General features: G+C 40.7%; 2 protein-coding genes across 2 annotated transcripts; one reads left to right on the top strand and one right to left on the bottom strand.

Moving 5' to 3' along the window:
- Positions 1 to 1,238: 1,238 nt before the first annotated feature.
- On the bottom strand, positions 1,239 to 5,350 carry LOC127750465 (uncharacterized). The gene is made up of 7 exons (XM_052272169.1): positions 5,290 to 5,350; positions 4,998 to 5,108; positions 4,785 to 4,901; positions 4,613 to 4,693; positions 4,413 to 4,529; positions 3,060 to 4,049; positions 1,239 to 2,880 (listed from the first exon to the last, which is right to left on the bottom strand). Exons 1-7 carry the CDS (start codon positions 5,348 to 5,350, stop codon positions 1,430 to 1,432), a joined length of 2,928 nt encoding a protein of 975 aa, XP_052128129.1. The 3' UTR covers positions 1,239 to 1,429.
- Positions 5,351 to 8,101: 2,751 nt separating this feature from the next.
- On the top strand, positions 8,102 to 9,499 carry LOC127750464 (uncharacterized). Its single transcript, XM_052272168.1, has 4 exons — positions 8,102 to 8,168; positions 8,268 to 9,031; positions 9,115 to 9,174; positions 9,278 to 9,499. The coding sequence occupies exons 1-4, from the start codon at positions 8,102 to 8,104 to the stop codon at positions 9,497 to 9,499; spliced, it is 1,113 nt and encodes a 370-aa protein (XP_052128128.1).
- The last annotated feature ends 2,391 nt before the right edge of the window (positions 9,500 to 11,890 follow it).

Raw genomic sequence — 11,890 nt, 5'->3', positions numbered from 1 at the left:
AACAATTATCAGCCAAAAAAATACTATATTCAGTGAGCCTCTGGAACGCACATTGTGTATCGGGAACTGATTTTTGTGATTGCGAGCAATAATGTTGAACCGACTAATATGTGACTAATGTCAGTCCGGTGTGTGACTGTCATGAGCTGACATTCGACTGATTTTAGAGAGGTGCCTTTAATCAGTTATGATTGAACTAAGCTCAGTCGCGGTTGAAAGCGTTCACGCTTTCACGGTATGGTGTACGGGGACAACCCGCGCGGTAGGCTCGTGGAGGCGCGAGTTGGGCCGGCCCGGCACACGGCGGTGCGCTCCGGGTGTGCCTACCCGGCAGGCGCCCTGACCCACCGGCACCACCCACCACCGGCACCCCGCCTGCTCTGTCGACGTTGGCATGGAGTGCTACTGTGCCGCGGTATTGTTGAGGCAAGATCTTCGCTCTCCGCTCCTGAGCGAAGTGAAAAAATGAACGGCGACAGTCGGAGAATACACGAGTTGGAAGAGATAGCGGCGTTTTTGCGAGTAGGTATCATGCTTTGCCAAAAAACCAAAAACAAAAAAAAAAAACAACTGCACAGTACTTATTTAATTCAATTTTCGGACTTTGTAAATAAGTCGTTTTTCAAGCTTTAGAATGCTCAATACGCGACAACAAACCTTTCGGGGTGACCAAAGACGGCCTAAGAAGCAAACATATCGTTTTTATTGTCGATTTTTTTAATTATTTTTTTTTGTTTGTTTTACGTGTGGTGAAATGTGTGCACATTTTGATTTGCTTTCGACAGGGGGAGATTCGTCGTCGGGAGAGAGATTTGATTCAAATTCCTGTGGAACTGGCAGAGAAAATAAGCATGCTGCGTAGGACTGCCCAGGCCATAGAGCAGGACTTGGAAATGATACAAGGTAAAGTTTACCCGGGAGGGACATGGGTTTTCATGAACGGTGTTGTATGTGTGCAATTCAGTCAAATGTATTGCCTGCTTACGAACGTCGTTTAGTATTTGTTAGTAAAGGCAATACAAATGTCCTCTATCTTTTCAGACATGCGGCGGCGTAATCAGCAGCAGAGAACGTCCAGTGTCATGTCATTCCCCTTCCCCCCGCCTCCACCCGGCCCCGGCCCCGGGCCGCACAGAGGCAGAGGTCCAGGTGGCAGCCGGGGCCACCGTCGTTGGAGACCATGAGTACAGGTCTCCACCTGTGTTACTCAAACAAAACTTCCTGTTTCAGTAGAATCATTTTATTTGGTAAAAAGTTGCATCAGAGCAAGGCAATGAATAATTTTAATTCTTTTTAAAATTTGTCTAATAAATATACAGGAACTAGACCTCTAAAATGTAAAACGGCAACAAAAATAAGAAATTTGAAACAAAATTTTGTATGAAAAACTTGAACAAATAAACAGAATTATAAGTAAACATCCCATCTATTATTCTATCTCCAACCAATTCATACGCTCACACAGAAATAAATCTCCATTTTTAAGAGAGACAGAGAAACAAATGTGCAGCAAACAATTTATGTCGATCAACTCTACTTCATATTTGATGGAGTAACGTAATATGTGTCGAATTGATTTTAAGTTGGCGGAGTCACTGAATCTTTGCACAACTAAAGGGCTTATTGCAGCAAGAAAAAGGGTTCTGCCGTTGTGGCAGGCCTTGATAAAATGCTTTATGATACCATAACACTTCCCATTGATGGCATTGTATGATACTAAGTAAGATGCAGTTTTGGTTGCTCTGCAATATGACTGTGCAACAAAAAGTGTTGACTCTTTTTTCAGTTTAGTAAAAAATACACAAGAAGAAACTGTAATACTTGCCTTGAGCAAAGCATTTACAGTTCCAACTTCAACATTTTTATAGTTAACATAATTTCCAGCTGCAAAAATGTGGTCATTTACTTGTTCCAAGCACTTAACATTGTGATATTTTTGGTGATGAAGATTTCTTGAAAATTCACGGATTTTGTTAGACTTGATACATTCTATCTCATATGGAAGAGACAACAGCAAATAGGCACAATTGGCCAGTTGCAATTGTACATATTTGGTACCATGAATCATTCGTAACATCTCACCATTTAGGGATTCAAATGGAAAGCAAGAATAGCATCTCATTGGCCCAAGGTTGTTTACAACAAATGCAAGGTGTAGAGTATTATGGACATTAATTGTCATATGACGTTCTCCATAATAATCTTGAAATTTCCTAACAAAAGTGTTTAGTTGCTGAGAACAATGCAATAAATCTTCTGGTGCTATAGAAGATGAATTAAGAATATACAAACAATGCACTAAAATAGCAAAGTGATCAAAATATACTTCTGGCAAAACTCCTTCTAATACAGGGAGAGCTAGATATAATAGAAATGTTTTCATATGTTTTCCTTTCCACAAGGTAAGATCACTAACAGTGCGCACACCACACTGCACAAAATTTGGAAGCTGAATATTTTTGAGTCTTTCATCAACTAGATCTATTTTTTTTCTGAGGGACCATGGCATCCTCTTGAACTTTGGCAAAAACCACAATTCCATGAGTTTATGACCTACTCCGTGATATGAGTGATGTAAATCATCAATGCCCATGCCACGAATCATATCAGGCATTATCTTAGACAATGCTGTGGGTCGCTTCACACCAAGTACATGAGCTTTAAGGTTTCCTGTTTTTTGTCTCTCATTGAAAGCTTGCTCGGCATGTAACTCAGTTTCCTCATGGCGCCTCAAATCCAGGTTTGCTGAGTATGGAAACACCCAGACTGAACCCTCTCTTTTCTTCTTCACAACAAGAGTTGATTTTTTTGTTTTAGGTTTCTGTCTAAGAGCTTGAGTTTCTTCCTCCTGCTCTTCACTGCCACTATCAGAGGGCAAATCTGTTTTAAAAAAAGAACATAGTAGTTATAAAGGAAATTAAACTTCAAGTCACTGTCACACTGTTCGAAAAGTAGATGAGGGGATTCGAAACAAACGAAGATAACAAAATAATCAGAGGGAAACAAACAATTAGATTCAAACTTAACATCTAATTGTAATGAAGTTAGCAGAATATTACCTTGAGCAGCTTCTGTAGAAGCCTGGTTAGCTTTGACACCCTTCCCATCTATTTTGCAAACTGCACATGAATTGGAACCACTTGGATATTTAAGCCCCATAAAATCAGCTTTGGCTGGTAAGTCAGCAGTGCCAGCCAGCAATATACATTGAACAGTAAGTTTCTCCGGAGATTCATAAGGTTTAACTTCAATACCGTTGCCTAAAGATGAAAGGCTATCAATCAATGGCTCTAGCATCATATTGGCTATTGGCTTACTGCCATACCAAATACCACCAATCAAAACATTGGATTTCTTGAACCTCATTTTATAAGGAAGCTCATTGATAACAAAAAACATGGGCCACATTGAAGTTTTTGAAGACTTAAAAACGGGAACACCATCTGAATTCCAAGTTAGTGTCAAATTATGCTTCTTACTTCCACTGAAAAATCCATCAGCCTCAAGCTCCTTATAAAGTTGCCCATCGTACACATCTTCAATGTTGTTCTCTCCACTTTTCTTCCTGCTCAGTCTTGACAAAATGTTCTGGCAAAAATCTTTTCTCTTGAAAATTGTCTTCAACTGATGTTCTAAAGATATTTGCAAGAAATAACTAACTTGAGTTTTCTTTACCTTGTGAGTTTTAATGTTTGGGCATTCACTTATTTCATCTTTAAGTTTTGAGTAACAAACAGAACAAAAGTGGTGCAAAATTACTGGTGCCTTCAGATGAGAAAAATGCTTCTTAAAAAAGTAAAGTGAATCCTTCATGTGGTTTTCTTCTGGCCGTAGGTGAAGTGCAATCAATTTCAGTAGATCAACAATTGATTTTCCATTGAGATTATGCCTCATACTAAAGGCTAAAACAGACAATAGGCTCTGACTTAATGTAATGGGAGCACCTTTATACAAAGGTTCATCAGAATTATTAAATGCAGAGCCAGAATCCTCGGTATATTCCAACAGATCATCATCTTCAGAATCAATAATCAAACCAGCATCAGAATCTGTAAGCAACACAAAAAAATAAAAGCTAATTAAAGTTTGACCAGGTGAATGCACAACCTTATACCCCTAAACCAAAGTAGTTCAATTTTTAAAATTTTTGTCCTTATCCTAGCTTTAATAAGGAGCTTCACACAATATTAAAAAAGTAAAATATAAAAACTAAGGTCCATTACTCTTGCTGTCCAAAGGTGTCAATTTAGAGCAGAGCTAATGTAGGGTGAACAAAATGTATGACTATATTTTTCCAAGAACCGAACTTAAAATGTTGACTCGGGTAGAGGTGCCCTAATGTTGAGCTTGAAGTCACTCAATTGTGACATGCGCCGCAGCCTGAAAGTTTATTTTACTTCACAAGGACTCACCCCAGTTTTCTTCGTCACTACTAGATACGATGTCACAATCTATTCCATCATGAAAGCTAGCCGTTGGGCCTACTGGCACTGTGTCACGTAAAACATTTTCTGCTTGCATTAAGTTTGCTGAAATCAACAAGCAGAGATTAAACACAGCAGGTTTATTCTAAACTCAAATGACAAGTTTATTCACTATGTCAATAACGTACACACTATTTCAGGTTCACTAGCTAAACTTAAATTCATATCATCCACCTCAAAGGTTGTATCTGCTTGTACATTTGGTGTACCTGGTAATGCCAAACATGTCTTTAGTAAATCACCCTAATCACTCATTTAAAAAAATAATCATATGATGAACTTGGATTGAGACAATTTTACCTATATTCGTGGTATCAGACAGTTCCACACCACACTGAGGCTTATCGTTGTTGTGCAAGAATTCAAAGTTTGAATCATCATCCTCGATACGTAAAGACTCATTTGCCTTCTCGACATCTGCAGAGAATATAATTAGCATGAGAGATTTATTGGTAGTTTGGAATTTGAAAAGAAACATTTTTTTTTTACAAATAGTTACAAAGTATGACCCACCAAAAGGAACACCAGGGCTACTTGGAGGATCAACAATCGTATGGGCTGGTGAAATACTCCGACCATCGGGTGAAATACCCCGACCATCGCGGTACCCCCTATCAATATGCGCTTATAATTCATTAGTCCACACAGACCCGCTCATTACTAAGGGCTCTAAACAGAACCGCTCATCTGCACGGGTCCTACGCAGAACCACTTATCTTTCTGAAATACGGGCGGGTGATTCCCAGATATCAATGGATGTTTCTAGGCGCTGAGCTTCAATTTCGAAACAAAAAAAGTAACATACCCTCTCGTCTGTACTGGAACACCGTATTTAAACTGCTATAACCCGTAGAAGCCTCCGACATTGGGTAATATTGTGGTAAATACGAGGGGCAACCTAACCTAACCAGCGCCCCGGCCGCGAGCAGATGAGCGGTTCTGTGTAGGACCCGCGCAGGTAAGCGGTTCTGTTTAGAACTCGAGGTGATGAGCGGTTACGTTTAGCCTAATAAATTATAAGCACATATTGATAGGAGGTACCGATCGGGTGACACATCACTTCCAGAGTCGCTTTCAGAATCATTACATCGCGGTCTCTTCGACATAATTACCGGTAAACATTGGTTTATCCAAACACTGATGAAAGCAGACGCGAGTGCGCTCTCCTTTCATAACAAATAACCTAGAGAGAGGAACAAGCGGAACCTACTATGACGTCAGGCAAGGCAGCGAAAATCTTAACGGCATCATAATACAAATCTTGTAAAAAGTAAATTTTATGCACTAAAATTAACATAAACCATTATCAAATCACATAAAAGTTGAAGTTTAGATTATTACGAAACAACTATTTTACTTTTATTAAATTTGAATGCTGGACACTTAATTTACTCATGTTGGTACTACAAAAAAATGAATAACACCGTTGTGCACTTCTTCAACACATGGTTAAAAAAGGCGTCTTGAAGCCAAAACCGAGAAAGTTACTAATATTTTCGGGTACGTATGACACTATTTGATTTCTCCAATTTTCTAATTGACCTACACCCTCAAAACGCATTTGTTTGAAAAAATGGTTCACATGTCTTTGCTTTCGTTCCGCAGACGTTGGTAGTAGGGAGCTGTGGCGAGGCCATGTTGTTGGTCGTTTTCGCGGTGAAACAGTTAGAGCACTTGTGAGGAGAGGTTTCTGAGTGTACCTGTAAACATAATTTTAAATTTATCTGTCCATGATGATAACACGCGACGGAATAGGAGCCAAAAGGAATCTTTTTGGTGCTGCGGCAGGTAAGATCTTTTCAGTTTATGATGTAATCAGCTCTTCTCGAAGGCTCCCAACGGTTTTTGAATTCTAGTCATATATTTTTGACTTGGATGGAACGCACATGATATTTAGAGAAAAACTCGTTCGTTTAGCTCACACACATTAATTGAGAGGAAGTTTTCTTTTGAAATATTAAACGGAAGAGTCCATGTTTAGTTGAGGTTAGAAAACCTATTGAAATACAACTCTGCAATATCGTCTGATTTTAAATTGAGCCTTTTAACAGCCAATAGCTATGAGACTATATTCAGTATTTGTTCTTTGAATATTTCTGTCACTACCTTCCTTAATTTTTTTTGTTTATGTTGTTTTAGGTCAAACCTCACCAAGGGGAAGTAAAAGGAAGATGAGATCTCCACTGAAATCTCCTCTGAAATCTCCACTGAAGGTGGTTAAAAATAGGCAGAGTCTTGGGCGGCTTGCAAAATCCAGACAATCAGATAGAATTGATCTGACGAGGCTCACTACGATGCAATATGATGACTTACTTGACGGCGTTGATCCTGACGGGGAAGAAGAAAATAGTAAGAGCCGTGAGCAGAAGAAAAAAGATGCGGCTCAAAAACAAGCAACTGAAGATGAACTCAGCCTGAAAGTGCAGAACATGAGTAACATATACTCTAAGAATAATTTAGGTAAATGAGCTCAGTTGTCAATGAAATATTCTTGATGCGTTTACAATATGAAGAGGTTTACTAATTGCAGACATCAATAAATTTTGCAGGTTCTACAAAGGAAGTACAGGAATCACTGACAGAAGGAGTCAGCCCGTCAAAGAATTTGAGGGATTCAGCAGCACCTAGTGGCGCAGGTACTGTAATTGTTCAAGAGAATCTAGGATCCTTGAGTCGCGCACACACTGTAAATGATCAGGAGAATCCTGCAACACTGCGTTCAGCTGAGGGTGAAAATGATTCTTCATCTGGTAGTGTTTCTCTGAATTCAGGTAAGAGACTGATGACACCAGAAATCTTGTTTCTGTCACCACTTCAAAACATCTGTGAATAGAGAGCAAAATTAATGTATTATTATTATTATCTTTTGTATTTGCAGGTGAACAACTGGACAAAAACAATGAGGCCGACGAAACCATTTTAGATTCAACATTACTTTTAAGCTGTTCTTCTGAAACTCAAACTGACAAGTATATTTGTGAGAAATGTACTAGTAAGTTCTAAAAACTCTTTGATAAATGAGATATATTGCAAAAGTCCTTGTAAATTTTTCAAACCTAATGTTTATTATTTAATTTTGGCTTTAGCATTGTATGCAGACTTAGAGTCTGTTTTGGTGAAGCACATATCTGCATATGGGGTATGAGGATTTAATTAATTATCTTCCTAACATACCTCTCGAGCTGCATCAGTATAGTCTGTTTTTTTTTTTTTTTTGCAGGAGCAGGCCAAAAAGAGCAAGGCAACTAATGCCAGTAGTAGTGCCCAAGGACATACTGTGACTAGGACTGGGTCTAAAAATAATAATAACTCTTCGTTTGACTCCTCCCCAGAAAAAGATAAAGAGGTAAGCTGCAAGCTATCAGCTATGTTAAATAAGTTCTGCAATATTCTATTAAAATTACATAAGACTGCATACTTAAGATTTCTTCCATTTAACAAATGTATAATTAGGTGTTTTTGTTTTGCAGAAAATGTCATCACTTGTTAAAGGTTGCCCAGTACGTATACCTCTAAGTAAGAAAGCTGCACTTGAAACCGAGGTACCAGATGGGGACCCACAGAAGATGACTGATTATTTGCTAGACTGTCTGTTCCCTTTGGAGGAACAAGCACAAATGACTTGTGATGGAAAGACGCCACAAACTAAACCACTCTCAGACACTGTTTCTTCATGCTTGCAAGGTACTCTTGATATTTTAAACTTGTACATAATTGCTGTATTTTACCTGATTTTATTAATTTGGGGAACTTTGACATTTATTTGTAACTTCCTGCTTGCAGTGTTCATCAAGGCAAAATACAACTCAGATTCTTTTAATTTTGACAAGACCCCCTTCAAGAGATTTGTGAATGGCAAGTTTTACAAGGCAAGGACTTGGGGCAGGAAAAACCGCCCTGAACTGGTGGAGCAGGGATTAGTCAGGCCTAAGTTGAAAAAGAATACTAAGAAGAAAACTGATGACAATGTTGACGGTGGTGGTGACAATAATGTAGCCACTAAAAAAACTGGAACTCCTGGAAAGAAGAAAAAAAAGAGTGAAAGCCGTATGAAGCATTCAAGTAATCATAAAGCCAAATCTCAATCACAACCCACCAAGCATAAGGAGCCAGATGTCAAGATCAGTAACCGCAAACAATCATCTGAAACTGATAGCCAAGGGAAGAAAGAAAAGAAGACTTCACTGCTTAATACACACAAGCGTGACAGCAGACAGAGAGATGACGAAAGGAGAAATAACAGTCGGAGAGACGATGAAAGAGGAAATAGCAAACATAGAGTCGATGAGAGAGGAACTGGAAGACACGGAGACAGTGGAAGTGGTAATGTCAGAAAATTTCAGAAAGACGATGGAAGAGAGAGAAGTTCTAAAGTAACATATGAAAACCGTGGTGAGGGCAGGAACTCAAGAGACATTAGGAAGAGATTTTCAGATGATCTTGTCCATCATCCAGACCAGGGCCAAAAGCGCCCAAAATTCTCTGTTGTTTTAGAAGCTGCAAAGAAAATGAATGCAACTCAACCTAAGACTTCTACTCCCAAATTTGTACGTATTTCGGTTTTTCTCTCTTAAATAGTATTTAAATAGCTTTTGTATGCTAAATTGCTAACTAAATTTTCTTTACACAGAAGAACGTACATCATGGCGCTGATGGTTGGGTTACGGAGCATAATATTACTAAGCATTTTGTAAGTTGTTTGTTGCCTGTGGTGGTGCTTTTTTAAAAAGCCAGTTTAGCAAATCCTTTTGGAATCATACTTATCTATGCCATTTAAAACAATCTTTTTGCAGAAGTCATCCAAATCCAATGGTGATAGACGAGCAACACAATTCCTTGACAGCGAATTTGCAAGTCTTGAAGGCTCGGAGAGTGAAACTAGTCGCACTTCAAATAAGCACAACAGTGACGATGACTCTGGAAGTGAAAGAGGGAGCCAGAGTGGGAGTGGAAGTGATAGTGAGAGTGGGAGTGGAAGTGGGGGTGGGAGTGGAAGTGAGGATGATACTGATTGAGCAATTATTAAGATTGTAAAGACATTTCTCCCATTTCAAGTTTTCCTTTGTTTTAAAATTGTGTTTTTCGTGGGAGATTTTCAGTTAGAATTTCCAAGTTGATTTTAAAAATCTTCTGCTTCTGCAAGGTTTATTCAGAATGTTTAATTATTTTTCCTTTGTTTAGTTGCATTCCAATGTTGTAAAGATATTTACTGACATAACTTATGTATCCTTCACTTCTACCGAGTATTATCCTATGAGAACCTTTACATACTACTATGGAAAAAAATGATGCCAATATGCATTTGTAGCTCTTATCACTGCACTTAGCACTGCTATTGATGAATCTCTTCTCATCCAGAGCAAGATCCAATGCACAAATACACAAGGACTATGGCGCCGCCCCCGCCCCGTCGTGCCCGGCCCTGCCCCGCCCCCGCCGTCCTCTCCCCTGGGGCCGTAGGAGGGAAAGCGCCGTTCCAGAACTGCCCCCCCCCCTCCCCCCGAAACGACGTCATCCTGGTGGTCTCCCCGAGGAACGCCTCAGCGCCCGCGTCCCCAGCTTGACCACCACAAGCCGACCCTGGCGCCTACACCACTCCCGTTTTGCTCGCCTTCTGCCGACGTCGTCCTGGCCGGGTCCGGCGGCGGCCCCGCGTACTCTAGGATTCGCCACCTGCTGCTGGTGCGGCGGTGGTAGGTCCTCGTCCTCTAGGGCCTGCCCAGGTTGCGCCTGCTGCTGCCGTGGGGGCGTCCTCCAGGATGCCACCTGCGCCGGGCCGCGCTTGCTGCAGCTGCGGCGACAGCTGCTGCTCGTCCTGCAGCACCCCGATCTGCACCGCCCCGACCTGGGCTGCGGCTGCAGCTGCAGCAGCAGCGGCTGCTAGTTGCTGCCGCGGGGGCGTCCTCCAGGATGCCGCCATGCGCCGGGCCGCGCCTGCTGCAGCTGCGGCGACAGCTGCTGCTCGTCCTGCAGCACCCCGACCTGGGCTGCAGCTGCAGCAGCAGCGGCTGCTAGTTGCTGCCGTGGGGGCGTCCTCCAGGATGCCGCCATGCGCCGGGCCGCGCCTGCTGCAGCTGCGGCGACAGCTGCTGCTCGTCCTGCAGCACCCCGATCTGCACCGCCGCTACCTGTGCTGCGCTTGGTGGAGGGGGGGGGGGATTTTTTATTAAAGCTGCAATATCGCCACTATCTTCAGCTAATGGCTGAGCATTCTCAGCGAAAACGAAACTTACATCAGCTAAAGTCAGTTGTGATCAGCTACTATCATGTCGAACCGCTTCACGATTTCAGTCAGGTTTCCTAACTTCAGTTAAGACTGGGAAGATCAGTCAAAAATCAGTTGCCCCGCACCGACTCAAACAGCCAACTTCAGTGAGATCTGGCTCAAGCCTCACGAATCCCAGTTACGTCTCGCTAATGTCAGTTATGATCAGTCGTGTCCTCAGCCAGTGACTAACACCAATCAAAAATCAGTCAAGGCCCTCAGTCAAAATCAGTCATATTCGTATCAATTCCAGTAAGGCAAAAAGTGGGCTCAGTATAATCAGTAAAAATAAGTGTAAAATCGGGTAAAAGCCGAGAATATCCGGGTATATTCAGTTAAAGCCAGTCAGACTCACCAATACTCAGTTAAACCCAGTCAAAATTTTTGTTAAATACAGTTAAAATGAAACAATTCCCAGCTATCTTTTTCTCTAGGGTTTGATTGTAAATGATTGTAGGTGATTGTAAATGATTCAGGATGATTTAAATTATTGTAATGATTCTACATGATTGAAGTGATTGTGATGATTGGTGATGATTGTTGGTGAAAAAATCATGGTTGTGTGTGATTTTTAGTGGTTCAAGAGAGATTCAGGGAAGATTTAAGTGATTTAAGAATGATTGTGGTCATTTGACGTTGATTTAAAACGATTTATATAAGATTGTTGGACGCCTGATAAGAGATTCAGTCGTAAAAATTACAACTGAGGACAGAGATATTTGAGGTGTCGGATGATCCGTGCTTCGATTGCGATGGTCTAAGAAGTGATTCTTGGTTATTGCGATGATTCAACGGCGGATTGTGATGAGTTAATGAATGATTGTAGTTGATAGCTGCGATTTAATGCTGATTGTAGAAGGCTGTTCTTTTGAATCAACATTGATTTTAAGTGATTGTTACGATTTTAAGAGGAAAAGATTGTAATTGATTGTAGCGATTGTAAAAGATTGTTGTGATTCTTAGGGATTTTAGTTGCGATTGTTAGTGATTTAAATTAGATTTTTTTTCAGAGTGTACAGCGATTGTTCGAAGTGAGGTACCCCTCGACCTTAAGTCACTTTCAAGTATACTTTAGCTACACTTTTACATGGCTAATGTTCACAGCATTAAGTATTTCGCACGGCTGTTTTCAAAAGTGTAT

Source organism: Frankliniella occidentalis, unplaced genomic scaffold, assembly GCF_000697945.3.
Source record: "Frankliniella occidentalis isolate FOCC.00 unplaced genomic scaffold, Focc_3.1 Scaffold193, whole genome shotgun sequence".
NCBI classification, from domain to species: Eukaryota; Metazoa; Arthropoda; class Insecta; order Thysanoptera; family Thripidae; genus Frankliniella; species Frankliniella occidentalis.
The sequence above is the reverse complement of the archived record's forward strand: the minus strand, read 5'-3'. Positions and strand labels throughout refer to the sequence as shown.